Here is a 21,417-nt window from a genome sequence, read left to right as displayed (position 1 = left end):
CCCTACCTGGTAATGCCCTGAGCCCTGGCAACTGTGCTGGATTCCTCCCTCCCCTGCCATCCAGAAGGTTGGCAAGTCCTGTGTGTTCCACCACTGACCACCTACCACCACAACTCCTGTGGAATGTACTCCATAACCTAAGGTTTAATTTGCAAGTTAATAGACTATTGTTAGTAGAGTGTTAGGTATACAAAACAGCTGGCAGTGCAGTTCCCGTCGCCTCTCCCCCCCACCCCCTGGTTTCCCCTATTATTAATATTTTGTATTAAATGTTTTTGTTACAGTTGATGAGCCAATATCCAAACGTTATTAACTATAGTCCAGGGTTTATTTCCCTCTTTGTGTTGTGTATTCTATGATTTTTTTAATGTTTATTTATTTTTGAGAGGCAGGGGATGGCGTGAGCACGGGAGGAGCAGAGAGGGAGAGAGTGAATCCTAAGCAGGCTCCATGCTGTCAGTGCAGAACCGACTCAGGGCTGGAACCCATGAACCCTGAGATCATGACCTGAGCTGAAATCAAGAGACGCTAAACCCTTGGGGCGCCTGGGTGGCTTAGTCGGTTAAGCGTCCGACTTCGGCTCGGGTCATGATCTCGCGGTCCGTGAGTTCGAGCCCCGCGTCGGGCTCTGTGCTGACAGCTCAGAGCCTGGAGCCTGTTTCGGATTCTGTGTCTCCCTCTCTCTCTGACCTTCCCCCATTCATGCTGCCTCTCCCTGTCTCAAAAATAAATAAACATTAAAAAAAAAAAGACACTAAACCCACTGAGCCCCCCCCAGGCGCCCCTCTGGGTTTTCACAAATTGATCATATCATTTCCTGGAGAATAGAAGCCCTCTTTTTTTTTTATTGTGGTTGGCAAATGTTACATTAATTTCAGGCGTACAACGGTGACTCCACAAGTGTATACATTACGCTGTGCTCACAAGCACAGCTACCATGTGTCGCCATACAGTGCTGTCACAATACCACTATCTTCCCTAGGCTGCGCCTTTTAGTCCCTGACTTCCTCGCTTCGGAACTAGAAGCCTGGATCTCCCACTCCCTTTCCCCCGTTTGGCCCTTCCCGCCCATCCCCTCCTCTCTGGCAACCAGCAGTTTGTGCTCTGCATTTCTGGGTCTGTTTCCCTAAGTCCTCCGTTTTTCACGGCTTTACTCCAACCCTAAGATTTGCTCCTGTGCCTCTGTCCCCGTCCTTCCCTCTGGCGGCGGCACTATCACTTGCTGCTGTTAGTCCCTGGCCAGGCCGTGCCCGGGCTGCCCACCTCCCAGCGGAGCCCAACACTCCAGAGCTGTCACCATACTTCACGCGCCTGCCGCTGCAGATGGTCCACCGCGCCCCTGCTAGGCTGAGTAATCCGCCAGCGGGCGGCGGGAGCTCCGTTCTCTCTTTGGCCGGCGCCTGGCACGTGACCCGCAGGCCGCCTGAGAAGCGGCGACTAGAGAGGGGGAGGGCGGAACAGTGCGCCTGCGCGAGCCCGCCGGCTCGCCCGCTCGCCGTAGGGTCGGGAGGCGGGGCCTCGCCTCGCCCCGCGCGTCTGGCGTCAGTCCCTTCCGCTTCGCAAGCCGCGGCGGGCTTGTTTCCCAGGGCTTCTGACTGGTCGGGCGGCGGCGGGGTCGGACTTCCCGCGGCGGGGCCGGACTTCCCGCGGCGGGGCGGGCATGCGCGCTGCGGCGGCCGCGCCCCGGCGCGGGTGGGAGGGAGCCCGCGGAGGCTCCCACGGCAGCGCCCAGCTGCGCTCTCCTCCCTCCCTGGGCCCGCCCCTAGGGACCTGGACCGCCCTCTGCCCTCCGCGCCCTGCGTCCCCGGCGGCGAGTAGACGCTGGGCGGCCCCCAGGGTCGGATTTCCTGGGCGGAGGTGGGGGCCGCGGCGGGGGCGGGGAGGGGAGAGGGGAAGCCGCAGGCCCGAGTGGCCCTTGGGGCCCAGCACTTCCCGCGTCTCTGCAGCGCCCGCCTCTGGGAGGGGCCGCCTCTGTGCCGGCTTGCTGAGCCGAGCTGAGGCTGGAAGGCCGAGGGTGGGAAAGCCGGCCCCCGCCCCGCCTTACCTCCTCGCTGCGTGCCTGGGGGTGGGCTCCGGAGACGACCCCCCAAGCGATGAACCTGTACACAGACCGGGTGCACAACCTTGACCCTTGAAGCCCCCAAACTTTTTTTTTTTTAAAGTTTATTTATCTTGAGAGAGAGCTTGAGCAAGCATGAGTTGGGGAAGGGGAAGAGAAGGAGAGAAAGAGAATCCCAAGTAGGCTTTACACCGTCAGCTGGAAGCCGAGGCGTGGCTTGAACTCACCAACCCGGGGATCATGACCTGAGCCGAAACCAAGAGTCTGACGCCCAATTGACAGAGCCACCTGGGCACCCCAAAATTATTTTTCTCATTCTTTTAGTAATCTCTATGCCCAACGTGGGGCTTGAACTCACTACCCTGAGATCACGAGTTGCATGCTCTTCCGACTGAGCCAGCCAGGTGCCCCTCTGAAGCCGGCATTCTATTTTTTTTTAATAAAAAAATTTTTTTAATGTTTATTTTTGAGAGAGAGAGAGAGAGAGAGAGAGAGACGGAATGTGAACAGGGGAAGGGCAGAGAGAGAGGGAGACGCAGAATCCTAAGCAGGCTCCAGGCTCTGAGTTGCGGGCACAGAGTCTGATGTGGGGCTCCAACTCACAGACCATAAGATCATGACCTAAGCTGAAGTCAGACACTCAGCTGACTGAGCCACCCAGGCACCCTTGTTTTTATTTATTTTTGAGACAGAAAGTACGAGCTGGGGAGGGCCAGAGAGAGAGGGAGAGGGAGACAGGAACCGGAGTGCACTCCACACTGATAGCTGAGAGCCCGATGTGGGGCTCGAACTCCCGCGTGGTGAGATCATGACTGTAGCCAAAGTCAGAGGCTCAGCCGACTGCACCACCCAGGTGCCCCTGAAACCCCCATTCTTACACTTCTGGAAAGTAGGCTTGTAGGAAAATAGGGGCCTCACAGCATCTTCATATGGGACCTTCACTGCCTGATTCATGCCCTTGTGTATTCTCGCTCTGACGTGGATAGCTGTAACAGTCTCCCCATTGATCTCATCTCCTTCTGGTCCATCTATTTGAAAGTAGGGGCTGAAGCCAGTTCACAGCAGTTTCCTGTGGGCTTGAGCTCCATGCATGGCTCTGCTGCGTGGGTGAGGGACCTTGAGGGACCAGTCAGGGCTCAGATGGAGCGTAGGGGGCGAGGTGTGTTGGGGTTAGCTGATGAGGGCATGGGTCCCTGACACAGGAGCAGGTTTGGGGGCGGGAGTGCCCGTGCATGCCTCTGGACGGGGCTCACCTGCCTTGTAGGAGGACTCAAACAGTGGTACTGCTGAGACCGGCTGCTGGGAGCCCAGGTCCTGGCCTGCTGGTGTCTGGCCGGCTCCCGGGGCTTCTGACCCCAGGCCCCATGGACACGTGGTGTCTTAGAGAAGGGCCTGGGTACTGGGCGGGAGTTGGGGTGGGTGGGCAGGGAGCTGAGGAGGTATGTTTTCCCCTTCTGGGCAAAAGAACTGCTCATAGTTTAAAGGCGGGAAGTACCTGCACAGCCTTCCCTTCCTCCCAGAGCTGTAGGTCGAGGTCATATGTGCCCACATTTGCACACAGCCTGACTTTGACATCCGTGCACACACATGCGTGCCTGGACTCCTTGCCCTGGTGCCTACAGGCCTGCCTCCCTGGGCACAAGTCTGGAGCCTCACTGCCTCGCCCCTCTCCCACCATCTTTACCCCGGGGATTTCCCTCCCTCCCAACTGGAGACCGTTGTCTACTCCGGTTTGTCAACTGCCACCTGCACCCTGCCTTCCCAATTTACTGGAGAAACTCTGTTGCCCTTGGGCTTCCAGTTGGTAGAGAGGGGTAGAGGGAAACTCCAGCACTCCCAGAGAAGGGAAGCCCCAAGATTTGCCCTCAGGCTTGCTAAGGCCTTGCTCTGAGGGGGGAAGAGGACGGCTGAACCCCGCCAGCCCCAAGCCTAAAACAGGGCAGGTGCAAGCTGGGGTGGGGGACGCACAAGAGTGTCTTCCGGCAGCAGGAAGTGGTAGGAAGTGGTAACTACCTATGGGGAAATGAGGCTTGTTCCTCCCTACGGGGTTGAGCAGAAGGGGAACCTTAGCCAAACCCTGCTCTCCTCAAAACAAGGGGGGCGGGGGCCCGAGGGAACAATGGCCGAGGTTCTGTTCTCTGGCGCTGACTTTCCTTCCCCACCCACCCTGGGAACTTCCCACCAGCCTCTCCGGGCATGCACTTATCTCCATGGCTGGCAGTGGAGATGGGTAGGTCCCATCTGATGTCCTGGGAGTCTGGGGGAAGCAGGTGACCCAGGGGCGTCCAGGGCCCGGAGCAGCTACGGTAGCGCTGCCCACCGGCATTGAAGGCCCAGGGGCCGTGCTGTGAAGGGTGTGGTTGGGCCGCGGTGAGCAGACAGTTTCTGGGGGCTGCCAGCTTCCTGGAACGTTGAGGCCCTCACACTGGCCCTGGCTGCCTGGCAGCTGAGCATTGGGCACGGGCAGCCCAGGTGTGTGCCCAGCGCTCAGCACGAGGGGGCAGCAAGGTCCAGCTGTAGCGGGACCCTGCCAGGCAGGAACCCCTCGCGGGTGGCGCCAGGCAGGGGAGGGGGGCCGCCCCGCCCCGGGAGCCGTGGGGGGGGGAGGGCGGGGCGGGGCGGAGCCAGAGCAGGGTGCTGGCTGCAGAGCCCCAGGTCCCGGCGCCCGGCCCTCTCGCGGCCGCGTGGGAGCAGCGGGGCTCGACGGCGCGGCCGCCCGGAAGCCATGGCCGCGCATGGGAAGCTGCGCCGGGAGCGGGGGCCGCAGGCCGAGTATGAGGCGCAAGTCAAAGGTGAGAGGACGCTGGGCGCTGCCGGCCCGGTTCCCTTGCGGAGACCCGGAAAAGTCCCGCCGCTGGCCCAGGGCCCGCTGCTCCGCTCCCCGCCCCCCCCAGCCCCCCCCCGCGACCTCCGGAGGGGGTTGAGGGAGGGAGCCCGAGCCTCTTGCCCGCCTCTCTGCCTCCCCTTGGCCTCAACCGCGGGCTGTTCCCCCTACCTTCTTCCCTCCCTTCCTTTGGTCGCTCTGCCCTCCTTGGGTCCCCCTGCACCTCACCCAAGGAGCCCGAGGAGGGAAGGGGGCCCCCTTGAAAGTGGCATTCTAGCCACAGTGAAATCGAACACCTCACTTTTGCTGGGGAGGCCGAGGTAAGGGAGTCTGCGTGCCTAGGTGGCTGGAGTAGCGATGGCTTTGCCTTGAAACCAGTTTTTGGCCCTCTGGTGGGCACCGAGGTGGCTCAGAGTTGAGGGCCGCTGTCTGAGGATGAAACCGGCACTTAGAGATACAGCGGGGCCAGCTTCGAAGCCTTCTGGGGGTAGACCTCCTTGGGTTCTGAGAAACACTTTGTGCAAATCTCATGCAAATCAGCTTTGCAAATTTGCTGTCAGTCTTACTCAGGGCACCGTGACTCTTGCGAAGGAAAGCAGGTAGCATCCAAGTGCCAACAGTTGGGGCCCTAAAATTTCCCCGTGTCTTCAGATGTGTGACCCTCCATATATGACTCTCAATCGCTCTGTTTTCCCGACGAAGGAAACCGAACCTCAGGGAGAAGTGCCTTGCACACGGTCACGGTTCCTCCGAGGGACACGGAGATGACCTTTGAAATTCCTTCCAACCCAGAGATGCAGGTTCCACCATAATTAACCAATGCGAGCAGTTTCCGCCAAAGTGTGCCTGGGTCCTCCCCTCTGGTAGCTCCTGCTGCCCGGAGCCAACTTGAGGTGACTTTGCAGGGCGTGCCAGCTCTGCAGGTGGAGAGAATGACCCCCCAACCCGTTTCCCCAAAACGTCAGGAGGCTGAAGGGCTTTGGAAACTCTTCGGTCAGCAAATATGGGTCAGTTAATTCACACTGAAAAATTGGGAATTTGAGCAAGGCCTCCAGTGACTTTAGCTTGTAAACCCATCCTCCCCCCCCAAAAACTTTTTACCATGCTGAAAAAAAAAAACCAGGATCACTGTCTTGACACCCTAAATTGTGAAAGGTCAGCACAGTCGTGGTTTCGGTCAGCAGAAGTGAGACCGTATGCCTTGCTCACAGGAAGTGCTGGTGGGGCCTGAGGCTCAGCTCTGCAATTCAGGCCTATGTGGATTCCATCCTTCCTTTCCACAGCTGTTTTGCACGCAGCTTTTCTGTCCCAGGCCCGGGGAATACAGCGCTGAGCAAAAGGGAACCAGTCCCTGCCCTCAGACAGCAAACGTCCTCTAACACGATTAGGTTCCAGAATGATGCTGGCCACTCTAAAAGGGGAGAGCGCAGAGGTGGAGGAAGGGGGTGGGAGGAGGGCCAGGGCTAGATTGGGAGGAGGTCGGGAAAGGGTTGATGATGAGTGCATTTGAGCTGAGATCTGAGAGCTGGAGAGTGCCGGGCCGAGGCGGGGGACTGGGCACCAGTTCGCCGCGTTCAGGTGATGCTCAGTCTACTCACACAGCCAGCGTATCTAACCGAGGCATGGCTGCCCTGAAGAAAAAATGAAACCGGCTGGCGTGCTGTTTTGTTCAGCACTGTTCGGTTGTAATTGGTCTCCAGGGACCCGGTGCTCTGGGAGGGCGGGGCAGACACCAGAGGAAGGTGAGGTGAGTGGGGACATGTCAGATCTTTCTTGGAATGAAATGAGATTCACTTTGATCTCAAAAATGTTGCCCTGATTCGGTGACGAATCCCCGGATTGCAGGTGGCATAGGGCCCGCTCCCCCTGGCGCCTGGAGCGGAGAGCCAGCCGCTGGAGCCCGGCCTCAGAGGGTGTGAGCGGACTGGGTCACTCAGCCCTGCCCTGCTCTGCAGCGGCTTTCCTGTCAGGAAGCACCCCCCGCCATCTGACTTCGGCTCAGGTCATGATCTCTTGGTTCGTGGGTTCGAGCCCCGCGTCGGGCTCTGTGCCGACAGCTCGGAGCCTGGAGCCTGCTTCGGACTCTGGGTCTCCCTCTCTCTCTGCTCCTTCCCTGCTCGTTCTCTCTCTCTCTCAAATAAATAAAAATTAAAAAAAAAAAAAAGAAAGAAAGACACCTTCTCTAAAGGGAGAGCAGACAAGGAGATGGGGATGCCGGCAAGCGGTACCCACGGAGGCGGCGCCACGCCCACGGCCCCTGGGAAGTCACTGGCAGGACACAAATGCAAGGACAGGCGCTGAGCTGTTTGCAGGGCAGTTTCTTCAGTGGACCTGGGCCCCTGCTGCTTCTCACCTCCTCCCTCACCTGCTCCCTGGTCTGAGGCCTCTCTGTCTTCTGCCTAGCGCGGCTCTGGAGCTGCCACCGGAGCTGGGCACTTTCTCTCTGCCACCGGAGAGGTCACCTGACCTCTGCCTGGCCTCCCCATGGCAGCCCAGGGGGGAGCCGGACCGTGGTGCTCGGCTGCTGTGTCTCCTCTCTCTCTCGGTGACTGGCTGGAAGTCCTTCCCTGACCACGGGCCCTGTGCCATCTGCGTGTGCCCACGGCTTGCTCCAGCCACACTGGTTCCAACGGCCCACGCCCCCTGTGTGACCTCCTTCAGCTCCTGGCCCCCCTCTAGAAGGACCCCTTCCCGCCCTCACCTCCAGCTCTGCTCTCACCTTGCTGGGTTTGCCTCCTCAGCACCCCGTGCTCCTGGACGTTCTAGTATGTGTGTGGCCCCTTGTGATCTGCACCCCCTTTCCCATCCTGGCTTTGTGAGGGCAAGCACTTGGTCAGCCCTCTGTCACACTGTCTCCGCGTCTGGAACATGCCTGGCACAGACTGGGTATGTAATCAACATTCTGTGGAATGGAGAAATCGATTAATGTCCCTCCCTGGGCACACGGATGGAGATAAATAAGTGGGCGACCCTTTTGCCCGAAGCCCGGGCCGGGACTTGTGACCCGGGAGCCCCCATGCCCACCTGGGCGCCCGGTGGGTGGCAGAAGGTGTCTGTAGCAGGTTAAGTGTGTCATTCAGGCGGTTCTTTGCTTTCGTGGGGAGAGCAGTGTTGCCAAATCAAGCCCGCGATAAGGTGTCAAAAGCCAGCGGTGTGGGGGCCCTGGGCGTGGCGCCTCTGCCAGGAGGTGGGGGTGGGGTGCCCTGTGGGTGGGTGCCGGGGGTGGAAACTGGAGACCGAAAGCAGGCCAACTCCCTCAGTACCTTTCCCTAGTCAGCCCCAGCCAGCTTGCTCTGGCCATTGGCCCCGCCGAGGGGGCTGCCCTTTCCCCGTGGGGGGCCAAGGGCACGCTTCCCGGCCACTGAGGCCACTGGTGGCCACAAGTTCGCCGCAGGTTCAGCAGAGCGCCACGGCAGCCTTGCCCCTGTGCGGCCGCCACCCTGCCTGGGGTCCTGGGCTCCCGAAGGGCAGGAAGTGGCAGGACACACAGCTCAGGGGCTTTCCAGGAACCACGGAGTGACGAGAAGCCCAGTTGAAAGGCACCTGGCTAGGGCCAGGGCCAGATGGCACTGGGGCAGCTCTGGGTTCCCACCGTTGTGACAGGTTCCCACCACCCCGGATCGGCCCCGCTGCCCGTCTGCCCGCAACAGCCTTCCTGTTCTTCAACTGCTTGGGCCTGGCCGGTTCCCTTTAGTCTTAGCCCAGAGGCCCCTTCCCCCTCCCCACCCCGGACTGCCCTGAGCCCAGCGTGCCCCCCCCACCCCGGGGGGCCAGTGTCCTTCCCCTCCTCCGTCTGGGGGGCAACCACGGCGCGGGGGGTGGGGGGGAGGCGCTCAGGCCGTGGCCGGGCCTGAGCCACGGTCCCTCGCAGAGATGCGCTGGCAGCTGAGCGAGCAGCTGCGCTGCCTGGAGCTGCAGGGCGAGCTGCGGCGGGACCTGCTGCAGGAGCTGGCCGAGTTCATGCGGCGGCGTGCCGAGGTGGAGCTGGAGTACTCCCGGGGCCTGGACAAACTGGCCGAGCGCTTCTCCAGCCGAGGCGGCCGCCTGGGGGGCGGCGGCCGGGAGCACCAAAGCTTCCGGTGGGTACTCGCGGGGTGGGGTGGCCACAGTAGAGCCCGAAGCCCGCCTCCCCCGCTCCCGGTCTGAGTGCCCCTCTGCCCCAGGAAGGAGCCGTCCCTGCTGTCGCCCCTGCACTGCTGGGCCGTGTTGCTGCAGCATACGCGGCAGCAGAGCCGGGAGAGCGCCACCCTCAGCGAGGTGCTGGCCGGGCCCCTGGCCCAGCGCCTGAGTCACATCGCGGAGGATGTGGGGCGCATAGTCAAGAAGGTAAGGCCTTCGCCCTGGGCGGCACGCGGCAAGGGAGGTGTGGACGGCCTCAGGGTCTAGGCGGGGCGGGGCCGGGTGGGCGCCAGGCCCAGGGAGCCGGGTGGAGCCTTGAGTGCTGCTGTCAGCACCCCCCCCCCCCCTGGCCCCGGGTCTGCAGCTGCTGTGCGGGGGCAGTGCTGTGGTCACACTCTCGTCCTCAGACCAAGGATCTGGAGCAGCAGCTGCAGGAGGAGCTCCTGGAGGTGGTGTCGGAGCTTCAGACGGTGAGGACAGGGCAGGGCCCGCCCCCGGCGCAGGGAAGCCATCATATCACATCTCCCCAAGCCGGGCTCAAGGATCAGAGGATCGAGAGCCCGGGACAGACCTGGGGTTTGGGGACTGCGAGCACAGCCCTCTCTCTCTGCTCTGGGCACAGGGTGGTTAGGCTGAGCGCTCTCGTGGGATTGGCTACCTCCCGGGTCTGAATCCCAGATGGCCCCGGGGCGGGGGGCGGGGGGGGGGGGGTGGGGAGGACGGGGCGGCCGGGCTGTGGCCGTGGCCTTCAGCAGGGCGGCTTGGCCTCGCTCCTCCCCGCAGGCCAAGAAGACATACCACGTGTACCACATGGAGAGCGTCAATGCTGAGGCCAAGCTCCGGGAGGCTGAGCGGCAAGAGGAGAAGCGGGCGGGCCGCACCGCCGCCACCTCCGCCGCGGCCACCAATGAGGCGGGCCCTGTCCGCAAGAGCTCCCTCAAGAAGGGAGGGCGGCTGGTGGAAAAGGTGGGCCTGGAGGGCGCCCGTCTTCGAAGGCTCCGGTTCTGGCCTTTGTCCCTGCGAGTCCCTGGCCCTCACTGGGGCCTGCCGGGAGGTGGTGCGTGGATGGGGAACGTCGGGCTGGGGAGAGGACAGCCACGGAGCTCCGGTCAGCTCTCCTGGCTTTGGACGGCTCCTCAAGCTGGGGTGGTAGACGCAGGGGCAGGAGAACAGTCTGCCCCGTGCTTCCAGCTCTCCCCTACCCAGCTGGAGTCAAGAGAGCTTTGGTGCTCCCGAGGCCGTCCGCCCACCCAGCCACCCGGCCTCGCACGGTGCCAGCAGGTTGCAGAGGGGCAAGAGGACGCGTGGCATGGGTGATTGGCCAACGTGCGGGGAGAGAGCGTTTGAGGTGGCCCCTGAAAGGATGGGGAGGCCCCGAGCCAGGAGAAGCTGAGGCGCACCTGGGGTTGCCGGCCCGAGTTCATGCGTCACAGGGTGGGGCAGGGGAGGACATTGCGACTTCTGGGCCATTCGTTTGAGGGCCCTGTGGGACATCAGGGGCAGAGGTCCGCACGCAGACGGGGTGTGGAGGTGGAGATCCCAGGGAAGGCCTGAGATGGGGGCCGGCTGGCCGAGTAGGTGACCCTGGTGTACTTGTGCGGTCTTGAGCAGCGTCAGGCCAAATTCTTGGAGCATAAAGTCAAGTGCACAAAGGCTCGCAACGAGTACCTGCTCAGCCTGGCCAGCGTCAATGCTGCCGTCAGCAACTACTACTTGCACGACGTCTTGGATCTCATGGATGTGAGTGCCAGGTGGGCAGGCTGCGCCCGGTGCCCTGTGCCCCGGGGCCCACCCTGAGCCGCATTCTTGCTTCCTCCCCAGTGCTGTGACACAGGATTCCACTTAGCCCTGGGCCAGGTGCTCCGGAGCTATACGGCTGCCGAGACCCGCACCCAGGCCTCCCAGATGCAGGGTCTCGGCAGCCTGGAAGAGGCGGTGGAGGCCCTAGATCCTCCAGGGGACAAGGCCAAGGTTCTGGAGGTGCACGCAGTCGCCTTCTGTCCCCCGCTGCGCTTCGACTACCAGCCCCACGAGGGAGATGAGGTGAGGGTCACGGCGCCTGCCCCTCATGTGCCAAGCAGCGAGGCAAAGGGCTCTGTGCTCTCTGGTCTCTGTTGTCACAGTGGTCCAGTCAAATGAGTTCCACTTGGCTCGGGAGTCTCAACTCCTGCACGTAGCTGATTGCTCAGCCCTCATTCAATGTCCTCGAGGCAAACGAGGCTCCCTGTAAGTTTGGCCACTTGCGTTTGAAGCGAGCAAACTTGTGCCGCTCACTTCTGCAGTTCAGCCAATGAACGCACACGTCCCCACCAGGACAAACACAGCAAAAAGATCACCAGGTTGACGCAGGTACTAGGTGGGTATATGGCTGTCCATATACTCCTCTTCCAAATGTTCTGCATGCTTTGACATTTTGTAATTCAAGGTTGAGGGGAAATGAACCAAAGCAGCGGTAGAATATAGCTAGCGTCTTTTCATTGGTCTCTGAGCTATTTTTTCCTCTACCAGTTTATCCTGGAGGGCACTGAATGGCCTGGGGTTACACGGAGCTGTTAGCTTTTTACTCTGTATTTTGACCCGAGTCACAGTTGAAAAAGTCAAATGTTACTCAAGGCTTACGATGCCACATAGCAGTTCTCTGACTCACCCTTTCTGTTCCCGATTCCACTCCCCAGAAACAGCCACCTCCCAGTGTTCTGGCTGTTGCTTCTGGGGCTGCTCTCCCTGTGTTCAACTTCACAGCAGCCTGCTAGTTGCTTTTCTACTGACTTCCTCCCAGCGCCGGCTAGTGCTCAGCCCCGCCACCCTCTCCTCACCCTCTGCCCTCCTCCACCTCCCACCCCCCGCCCCCGCGGGCAATCTGTGACTCTGCTTGTCTGAAAATGCCTGGATTCTATCCTTGAAATCGATTGGTAGTTTAGCTGGATATAGAATTCAGAGTTGAAAATAATTTTTCCCTTAGACTGGTAAGGGCATCGCTCTAGGATTTCAGTGCTTAGGTGAGAAACCCAATGCCATTCTGATTTCTGATACTTGTGTGTGACCTGCAAGTTTTCTCCCTGAAGCTTTTAGGAGTCTCTTCCCCCCTTGTAAAATTGTACAGTGATGTTCTTCGGGGATCCTGTTTCCTTCTCCATGCTGGACAACTGCTGGGTGCTGTCACTGTAAAATCGTGTGTCCTTAGGTTTGGGGCTCATATTATCCCTTCGATCACTTCCTCTTCTTAACTTTTTAACTTAACTTCTTAACTTTTAACTTAACTTTTTAACTTAACTTTTTAACTTTTCTCTCACTTTCAGGAATTCTTGTAACTGGTTGCTGGACTCCATGGGTTGGTTCTCTAATTTTCTTATCTTTTCTCTTTCCTATTCCCCAACCTCTATTCCTTTTAATTCTGCTTCCTTAGTGATTTCTTCAACCCCTCGTTGACTTTTTAAAACAATTTACTTTCACAGTTTTTGTTTCTAAGAGTTCTGTTTTGTTGTCCAAATTCCAATTTAAAATAACCCTTTGTTCTTGTTTCACGGATATAATATCATGTCCAATCATTCTGAAATATTCATTTTTGTTTTCTTGACATTTTTCTCTGCTCCCTGCATTTTCTTTGTTCTTGCAGTTTTTAAAAAAGCTTGCTTTCATCTTTCTCTTTCATTTTAGAGCTTCCCTCAAATGGCTGGCAATTCTTGGCCATCAGTTCATATTTAAGAGGAAGCGCTGAGAGGTGGATTAGGTAGTTGACATGCTCAGTGGGTTAAGCGTCCACTCTTGGTTTCAGCTCGAGTCACGATCTCACGGTTCATGAGTTCAAGCCCTGAGGTGCGCTCTGTGCCGACAGCTTGGGGCCTGCTTGGGATTCTGTCTGCCTCTTTCTCTGCCCCTCCCCGACCTGCGCTCTCTCAAAAATAAATAATAACAAAAAAATTTTTTTAAAGATATGTGATGTGCACAAACAGAGCTTGTCAACAGAGGGCTTCCCCTCAGGGACTCAGACCATTACTTTGAGGGAGACCCCCATGGTGGGGAGTTGGCGAGTGTCCTGGTAAGAGGGTGCTAGAAAGGGTCAGTAGGACTGGGGCTGAGTTTAAGGGATTTGGGGGAAGGACTCGGCTCTGGCCTAGATACTGTGAGGAAGCAGGGGTAACTCTGATTGGATGTGTTCATAAATCTTATCTGGGAGGCAAGAGGTGGGGGTGGGGTGGGGGATGAAGGGACACGAAGGCAGCCGTTACTCATAGTAGCCCAAACAGAGGGAGGTTTGGCCATTTTTGTGGCTGGGATAGAGTTCTTGTTTTGGTCTGCCCTCACATGTCATTATGGGGTGGTCTTGCTTTGGTCTTCCCCTATCGTGGTCACAGAGTGACCTTGTGTGATGTTGATGCTCTGTGACATTCCTTATGTTCAGTAGGATAACACCCAGTCCCATCTGGGCAGCTCCAGATGGCAGTGGCTGCTTTATTCTTTCTCATCACTAGGAAGTTTTGTCCCCTTCTTTGGCTGTGACTACTGTCCCTAAGTCCAGAATCCCTCTGATTTATCCTTTCTAGAGGGCAGATCTCTAGTTTGCTGCTAATTGTATGGGTTTGAGCGAGGGTCTTCTAACGTCAGTGTTCCCTAGGGCCTGAATAGACTTTTTAAATTTTATTTTTATGCTAAAATATACATGAAATTTACCACTTTAAATGTGTGTGTGTGTGTGTGTGTGTGTGTGTGTGTGTATTTTTAAATAATTTCTATACCCAATGTGGGGCTGGAACTCATGTCTCCAGAACTTTTCCATCTTCCCAAACCACACTCTGTCCTGATTAGACACTAACTCCCCCTTCCCCAACCCCCCCTCCGCGCCCACCATCCTACTTCCTGTCTCTGTGAATTTAGGTCTAGATCTAGACTACTCTAGATCACTCACACAAGTGAAATCATACTGTATTTGTCTATTGTGACTTGCTGGTTTCATTCAGCTTAGTGTCCTCAAGGTTCATCCATTTTGTATCCTGTGACAGCAACTCCTTCCTTTTTTTTTTGAGAGAGAGCACAAGCGGGGGAGGAGCAGAGAGAGGGGAACAGAGGATCTGAAGCGAACTCTGCATTGTCAGCAGTGAGTCCAATATGGGGCCTGAACTCATGAACCATGAGATCATGACCTGAGCCCAAGTAGGACGCCCAACTGACTGAACCACTCAGGTGCCCCACCTTTCTTTCTTTCTTTCTTTCTTTCTTTCTTTCTTTCTTTCTATGTTTATTTTGAGAGAGAGAGAAAGAGCTCGAGCTGGGGAGGGGCAGAGAGAGAGGCCGAGAATCCCAAGGAGGCTCTGTGTTGTCTCTGCAGAGTACGATTTGGGGCTCGATCCCATGAACTGTGCAATCGTGACCTAAGCCAAAATCAAGAGCCTGGTGCTTAACCGACTGAGCCACCTAGGATCTCCTTTCTTCTTTTTTTTTTTTTTAATTTTTTTTTAAATCTTTATTTATTTTTTTTTTTTTTTATTTTTTTTTTTTTTTTTTTATATTTTTTTTTCAACGTTTATTTATTTTTGGGATTGAGAGAGACAAAGCATGAACGGGGGAGGGGCAGAGAGAGAGGGAGACACAGAATCAGAAACAGGCTCCAGGCTCTAAGCCATCAGCCCAGAGCCTGACGCGGGGCTCGAACTCACGGACCGCGAGATCGTGACCTGGCTGAAGTCGGACGCTTAACCGACTGCGCCACCCAGGCGCCCCAATCTTTATTTATTTTTGAGAGAGAGAGAGAGACAGAGTGCAAGCAGGGGAGGAACAGAGAGAGGGAGACACAGAATCTGAAGCAGGCTTCAGGCTCTGAGCTGTCAGCACCGAGCCTGACGCGGGGCTCGAACTCACGAATGGTGAGATCATGACCTGAGCCAAAGTCGGACGCTTAACGGACTGAGCCACCCAGGACTGAGCCCCTCCTTTCTTTTTAAGGCTGAATAATGTTATACTCTGTGGACAGATCACATTTTGCTTATCAATTCATCCGTTGATAGACACTTGGGTTGGTTCCTCCTTTTGGTTGCTGTGAGTCCTCCTGCGGTGAACACAAGTGTGCAAATCTCTTCCAGGGGGCGCCTGGGTGGCTCAGTCGGTTGAGCGTCCGACTTCGGCTCAGGTCACGATCTCATGGCTCATGACTTTGAGCCCCTCATCGGGCTCAGTACTGACAGTGCAGAGGATTGCCTGACATTCTCTCTGTCTCCCTCTCTCTCTGCTCCCCACTGCCCTGTCTCAAAATAAATAAACTTAAAGAAATAATGAACTGCTTTATTGAGGTATGAGCCACATACCATGTCATCTACCCATTTAAAGTGTGCAATTCAGGGGCGCCTGGGTGGCGCAGTCGGTTAAGCGTCCGACTTCAGCCAGGTCACGATCTCACGGTCCGTGAGTTCGAGCCCCGCGTCGGGCTCTGGGCTGATGGCTCGGAGCCTGGAGCCGGTTTCCAATTCTGTGTCTCCCTCTCTCTCTGCCCCTCCCCTGTTCATGCTCTGTCTCTCTCTGTCCCAAAAATAAATAAACGTTGAAAAAAAAATTAAAAAAAAAAATAAAGTGTGCAATTCAGTGGGTTCTAGAATATATGCAGAGTTACGCAACCATCACCACTATCTCCTTCCAAAACACGTTCACCCCTAAAAAGAAACCTTGGACCCATTAAGCAGTCACTCCCCAGTCCCTGGCACCCACTCATCTCACTGTGTAACTTTCCATTCTCTTTATGATGTGTTTTTTTTTTAATGTTTATTTATTTTTGGGAGAGAGAGTATGCAAGAGAGCAGGGTAGGGGCAGAAAGAGAGGGGGAGAGAGAATCCCAAGCAGGTCTGTACTGCCAGTGCAGAGCCCGACACGGGGCTCGAACTCACAAACTGTGAGATCGTGACCTGAGCTGAAATCAAGAGTCAGACGCTCAACCGACTGAGCCACCCAGGCGCCCCTCGCTCATCTGCTTTCTGTCTCTGTGGATTTGCCTCTTCTGGAGTTGTATGTACACGGAAGCATACGACATGTGCCTTTTCTGTCTGGCTTCTTTCATTTAGCAGAATGTCTTCCGGGCTCACCTGCATCATAGCGTGGGGCAGCCAGGACATCATTTTTGTGGCTTGAGTGACATTACACTGTACGGATGTGACACACTTGCTTACCCTTTCATCTGCTGGTACATGCTCGGGCTGCTCCTGTCTGGGGGCTGTTACGAGGAGTGCTGCCCCCAGCGTCTTCACACATGCGTGCTCCTGTCTCTTGGGGAGGGGCCCTTAGCGTCTTCCGGAGCGGGTGTATCATGGCGCGCGGATCGGTGGTTCTGGACAGCAGCCGCCGAGGCAGAGGAAATGTGCATACCTCCCTCGCGCCCACTGCCCAGCCCCACTTCCACGTCTGAGCTTTCTGTCCCCAGGCTCAGCCCTCAGTGCCCTGGACGCTGCCCCACACAGGTGGCCGAGATCCAGGTGGAAATAGAACTGCGGGACGAGATCCTGCCCAGGGCCCAGAATATCCAGAGCCGCCTGGACCGACAGACCATCGAGACGGAGGAGGTATGCGCGCTCCGGCGGGGACTCGGGACTGAAGACGTGGAGCCAGGTGGCCGTGGCCTGCCCTCCCCTTCCCTTCTGACTTGGACTTCCTGTCCCTCGGTTGTGCCCCATTGCTTCCTCCCCTGGTGCCGTCCCCTCCTTAGGTGAGCAAGACTCTGAAGGCCACGCTGCAGGCCTTACTGGAGGTGGTGGCGTCGGAAGACGGGGACGCGCTTGACTCTTTCCAAGCCAGCCCCTCCACCGAGTCCCTCAAGTCCACCAGCTCGGATCCGGGTTCTCGGCAGGCTGGCCGGAGGCGGGGCCAGCAGCAGGAGACTGAGACCTTCTACATCACGGTGCGGCCCCGGGGGCGCAGGGGCAGGGGCAGGGGCAGGGCGCTGGAAGGGCCCAGAGCAGGGATTACAGCTCTGGGCTCTTCTCGGGGCTTCCCAGAAGCTCCAGGAGTACCTGAGTGGACGAAGCATCCTCGCCAAGCTGCAGGCCAAGCATGAGAAACTGCAGGAGGCCATTCAGCGAGGTGGGTCCCCGTCCCGGCCCTTGGCTGCTTCCTCCCCACCCCCAGGGCCAGGAGTGGCACCTGCCCTCAGCCCTCCTGCCTGGGAACCCCAGCCAGCCCACGTTCCTCTCTGCCCGGAGGGGTTGGTCGGCATGCAGGGGCTAGCCGGGCAAGGGTCCCGGCCCCTATCTGGCCACCACCCTTGACCTTCGGGCCTTCCCTTTCTCTGTGCGGTGCATTAAGGACCTGCCGGCCCAAGACGTACAGCAATGTTTTCTCGTCCCCAGGTGACAAGGAGGAGTGGGAGGCGTCTCGGTGAGTGCTTCACGTGGGACTGCTTCGGAGGAGGTGCTGTGCCGCGGGGGCCAGGCTTCAGTGTCCGCACCCCGCCTCCTTGAGGCTCACCTCTGCTGCGCATTGTCCCGCGGCTTCAAGTCTCCGCTTTGCCCTTTGGGTTCTGGAATACCTCGCGGGCTCCAGGGCCCCGTTTGCCTCGGCTAGGGGGCGGGACATCCTGTTCTCCATGCCCCCTCCCCTCCGAGCCAGCTTCCGTTGCCCCCCAGGACCCAGTACACACAGAGAAAACTCCAGAAGAGCCGCCAGCCCCGCCCCAGCTCCCAGTATAACCAGAAGCTCTTCGGGGGAGACATGGAGAAGTTTATCCAGGTACTGGCCCTGCCTCACAGTGCAGCCGCGCTCAGGCCCTCCCCCGCATGTTGGTTTCTGTCCAGCCCGGGGCTCCCGTGTCCTCTGTTGCCGATGACCGGCCAACTGTCCCTTCCTGGATGGGCCTTGTCCGGCCTCCACTGATGGAAGGGAACATCTTTCACTAGTACCAGCCACCTACAGAAAGCCTCGGGCGGGGACGCGCAACGAGTTGAGCCCACAAGCCCCACTTCTGGCTAGCACGGTACTGGGGACCCTAGAAAGCGAAATGAGGGAGGCGAGAAAGGCCTGAAAAGAAGAAATAGCGCTAGCCTTCTTTATGACGTGATGACGCACTTTGTACGTATTGAGAAGAAGCAGGGGGCTACTTAAGCGAACAAATTTGAGTTTTGCAATGTCACCTGATTCCAGGTCAACGTAGAGAATCCGGTTGCGCTTTTACCGGCCAACTTTAAGCAGCAAACAGTGTAAGGCCTAGAACGGCCCCAGGGATATCAGACACGTGGGAGCGACTCTCACAAACCGCGTGCCACACGTCGTTGCCGATAGCCATAATGGATCGTTAAGAGCAAATACAAGTGAGCAGATGACAAGGAGGGACAGTGACGTGAACACCCTCTCTGTTCCCAGAGCTCAGGCCAGCCGGTGCCCCTGGTGGTGGAGAGCTGTGTCCGCTTCATTAACCTGAATGGTAAGCCACCCCCGGGCCCTCCTACTGCCGGCCTGGCGCCCGGCACCCGGCACCGGAGCCTGGCGGGGTGGGGGGCGGGACTCAGCGCCCGTCCGCTCTCATCCTCCCTCAGGCCTGCAGCACGAGGGCATCTTCCGGGTGTCAGGTGCCCAGCTCCGGGTCTCAGAGATCCGCGACGCTTTCGAGAGAGGTAGGGACCGGCAGGATGGGGTGGGCGTGGGGGCTAGCTAGAGCCGCTGTGATCGGCCTTCTGCTCCCTCGGTCACCCTCAGGGGAGGACCCACTGGTGGAAGGCTGTACGGCCCACGACCTGGACTCCGTGGCTGGGGTGCTGAAGCTCTACTTTCGGAGCCTGGACCCCCCGCTCTTCCCGCCGGACCTGTTCGCGGACCTGCTCGCTTCTGCAGGTGAGGCCGGGGCCTGAGGCCGGCTGGGGGGGTGGGGGGCAGGGGCCGCTCTCTGGTGGCTGTGGTCACACTCATGCGCTCCTCTCCTCGGGCGGTGGCCTGGGCCACAGAGCTGGAGGCCGTGGCGGAGCGGGTGGAGCTCGTGAGCCAACTGCTGACCCGGCTGCCCAGACCCGTGCTGGTGGTCCTGCGTTACCTTTTCACCTTCCTCAACCAGTGAGTGTTCCTTAGGGGACGAGGAGGGCTGCCCGTGGGGGTGCAGGGGACACCGGGCGGGGAGCTCCCTGCCCGTGACCCGTGTGTGCTCCCCAGCCTGGCTCAGTACAGCGACGAGAACATGATGGACCCCTACAACCTGGCCGTGTGCTTCGGGCCGACACTGCTGCCCGTGCCCGCGGGGCAGGACCCGGTGGCCCTGCAGGGCCGGGTGAACCAGCTGGTGCAGACGCTTATCGTGCAGCCGTCTCGGGTTTTCCCGCCCGTGAGCCTGCTGCCCGGCCCCGTCTATGAGAAGTGCATGGCACCGCCTTCTACCAGCTGCCTGGGGTAGGCTCTTGGCGGGCCCGGCTCGGGAGCCGAGCACCGGGGAACCCCGTCACCTACTCAGATGCCTCCCTCTGACCTCAGGGACGCCCACCTGGAGGGCCTGGCGGGGGAGAATGAGCCAGAGCTGGAAGCCGGGACCCCGGCCCAGGAGGACGGTGAGTGAGGGAGCTGCGAGACGAGGAGGGCCCGGCCTCCTGGGCGCCCGCCCGCTCCGCCTCCCAGCTCGGACCCCCTTTTCTCCCCAGACCTGGAGGGGGCCGTGGAGGCCGTGGCCTGCTTTGCCTACACGGGCCGCACGGCCCAGGAGCTGAGCTTCCAGCGCGGGGATGTGCTGCGGCTGCTCGAGCGGGCCTCGGGCGACTGGTGGCGGGGCGAGCGCGCGGGCACCCGGGGACTCATCCCGCACAAGTACATCACGCTGCCCACGGGGTGAGTGGGCCGCCTCTCACTCAGCCAGCTTTTCGGCTCGTCCCCTGCCCCGCATCCCTGCTTCCCCAGCCAGCCGGCCCCCCGGGGCCTGCCCCCGGAATGGGCGCTCCCAACAGGTTGTCTCTCTGACCCCAGTGCAGAGAAGCAAGCCGCCGGCCAGGGACCACAGGCTACGGGGGAGCTGCTGAGCAGTCCAGGCGTCCTCCCGGCCACAGAATTTGCCCACCGGTGAGCAAGGAAAAGGTGGTTCCTCGGGAGGACTCGCCGTGGTGGCCCCCCTCACTCACCTCGGCCTGAGCACTGCGGTTGGGGAGCCGAGCGCCGCGCCCGGTCAGAAGGGGCGGGGGTCTGACTGTGGCCGCGTGGACAGGGGCCGGGTGGGGGAGGGCTGTCTGGCTGAGGGACGCCAGAGGAGGGCAGGAGGGACCCACCGGGCCAGCCTCGCTGTTCCCCCTGCCTTGGCCGTGCCCTGGCACGGGAGGAGGTGCCGTCAGGCTCACTGTCCGTCCCCTGCAGGCCAGAGCCATGCACCCCACCTGAGGCCCCTCTGGGCACACCCGGGGGTCCCGCTGGGCACAGGCGGCACTGCTTGGTCCCCACCTCCCCGGAGCGATATGTGGAGGTAGACAAGGTGAGAGCGGGGACTGGCTGCATGCCAGCTGTGGCCCGGTGGGGTGGCCAGGCCTAGGAGTCCAGGGGCAAGGCGGGGAGCTGGGCCACACAGATGCAAATGCCCGAGGGGCCGGAGCCAAGGGGTAAGGGTGGGGTAGGGCAGCCGGGAGACCCCAGGGGAGGCACGTGGCGGGCAGGGCCGGGTGGGGTGCGGGTGGGCACTGTCTGGGAGGCCAGGGAGACAGTGGGTATGAGAGGAGGAGGGGAGATCTGGGCCTCGGCCGAAGGGGTCCCCGCTTCGGGGCTGGGCTGAGGAATTGTTGTCCCCAGAGGCAGCTGTGACGGCCACGCCAAAAGTGACAGAAGAGAAACCGGGCAGGGCAGGTGGGGCGGCTCCCAACAGCTGCCCTCCCTTTCTCTTCTCTCCTCTAGGCCGTGGCACAGACCATGGACTCCGTGTTCAAGGAGCTCTTGGGAAAGACCTCCGCCCGCCAGGGCCTCGGGCCGGCAACCGCCGGCTCCCCCAGCCCCGGACCCGGCAACGTGAAGCCTCCAGCCTGCAGCCGCCTTGGCAAGAACAAAGGCTTCTCCCGCGGCCCCGGGGCCCTGGCGTCACCCGCGTTGTCCCATCCCCAGGGCCTGGACTCACCCCTCAAGCACTGACGCGCTGCTCCCTGGTCTGTCCAGCAAGCGCTGGGCTCCTGCTCTTGTCCCCTCTACAGAGGAAGGTACAGCCGCCCCAACGCCCCCCTGCCTGCCCTAGCCCCGGCTCGGGCCCCTTTGGGAGGGAGCTGAGGAAGGAGGCCGAGGCTGAGGGGCTCATCGGTGACTGTCGGGCGGTGGGCGCCCAGGCTGCTCTCTGCCTGAGCTGAGGGTGCCAGCCTGGTGGAGGTGGGCAGGCGTTGGCCGCTGTTTATAAAGACCTGTGCGCTGACTCCTCCGTGCGAGCCCCTTTTCTGTCTCGGGAGGCTGCACAGGCGGTGGCAGGGTCAGATGCCGGGTGCTCAGCACCGAGTTGCCCTTGCC

At 59.5% G+C, this 21,417-nt stretch overlaps 1 protein-coding gene across 5 annotated transcripts; it reads left to right on the top strand.

Annotated features, from left to right (window-relative positions):
• Window positions 1–4,661: 4,661 nt before the first annotated feature.
• ARHGAP4 (Rho GTPase activating protein 4) lies at window positions 4,662–21,325 on the top strand. 5 transcript variants are annotated; one of them, XM_047847495.1, is made up of 22 exons: window positions 4,673–4,851; window positions 8,755–8,962; window positions 9,047–9,209; window positions 9,410–9,472; window positions 9,786–9,968; window positions 10,614–10,742; window positions 10,824–11,045; window positions 16,443–16,544; window positions 16,688–16,879; window positions 16,977–17,061; window positions 17,328–17,355; window positions 17,604–17,706; window positions 18,337–18,397; window positions 18,510–18,587; window positions 18,670–18,804; window positions 18,915–19,020; window positions 19,117–19,350; window positions 19,432–19,505; window positions 19,596–19,779; window positions 19,915–20,007; window positions 20,296–20,410; window positions 20,824–21,325. In XM_047847495.1, exons 1-22 carry the CDS (start codon window positions 4,785–4,787, stop codon window positions 21,052–21,054), a joined length of 2,856 nt encoding a protein of 951 aa, XP_047703451.1. In that variant the 5' UTR covers window positions 4,673–4,784; the 3' UTR covers window positions 21,055–21,325. The 5 variants fall into 5 exon arrangements, 4 of the variants coding, with proteins under 4 accessions (XP_047703454.1, XP_047703451.1, XP_047703452.1 ...); XM_047847496.1 differs by having other exon boundaries at window positions 4,713–4,851; window positions 6,729–8,962; XM_047847497.1 differs by having other exon boundaries at window positions 4,733–4,851; window positions 7,625–8,962.
• Window positions 21,326–21,417: the final 92 nt, after the last annotated feature.

Source organism: Prionailurus viverrinus, unplaced genomic scaffold (genome assembly GCF_022837055.1).
Source record: "Prionailurus viverrinus isolate Anna unplaced genomic scaffold, UM_Priviv_1.0 scaffold_49, whole genome shotgun sequence".
Lineage (NCBI taxonomy): Eukaryota > Metazoa > Chordata > Mammalia > Carnivora > Felidae > Prionailurus > Prionailurus viverrinus.
Note: the sequence above shows the minus strand (reverse complement) of the source record. Positions and strands in the feature narration are given on the sequence as shown.

Excerpts from the sequence above, each read along its gene's own strand:
- ARHGAP4 (XM_047847495.1), top strand. The coding sequence starts at position 4,785 with ATGGCCGCGCATGGGAAGCTGCGCCGGGAGCGGGGGCCGCAGGCCGAG. Across the intron at positions 17,062-17,327 it reads GCAGGAGGCCATTCAGCGAG|GTGACAAGGAGGAGTGGGAG; the intron begins GTGGGTCCCCGT and ends TCTCGTCCCCAG. Across the intron at positions 18,398-18,509 it reads CCGCTTCATTAACCTGAATG|GCCTGCAGCACGAGGGCATC; the intron begins GTAAGCCACCCC and ends ATCCTCCCTCAG.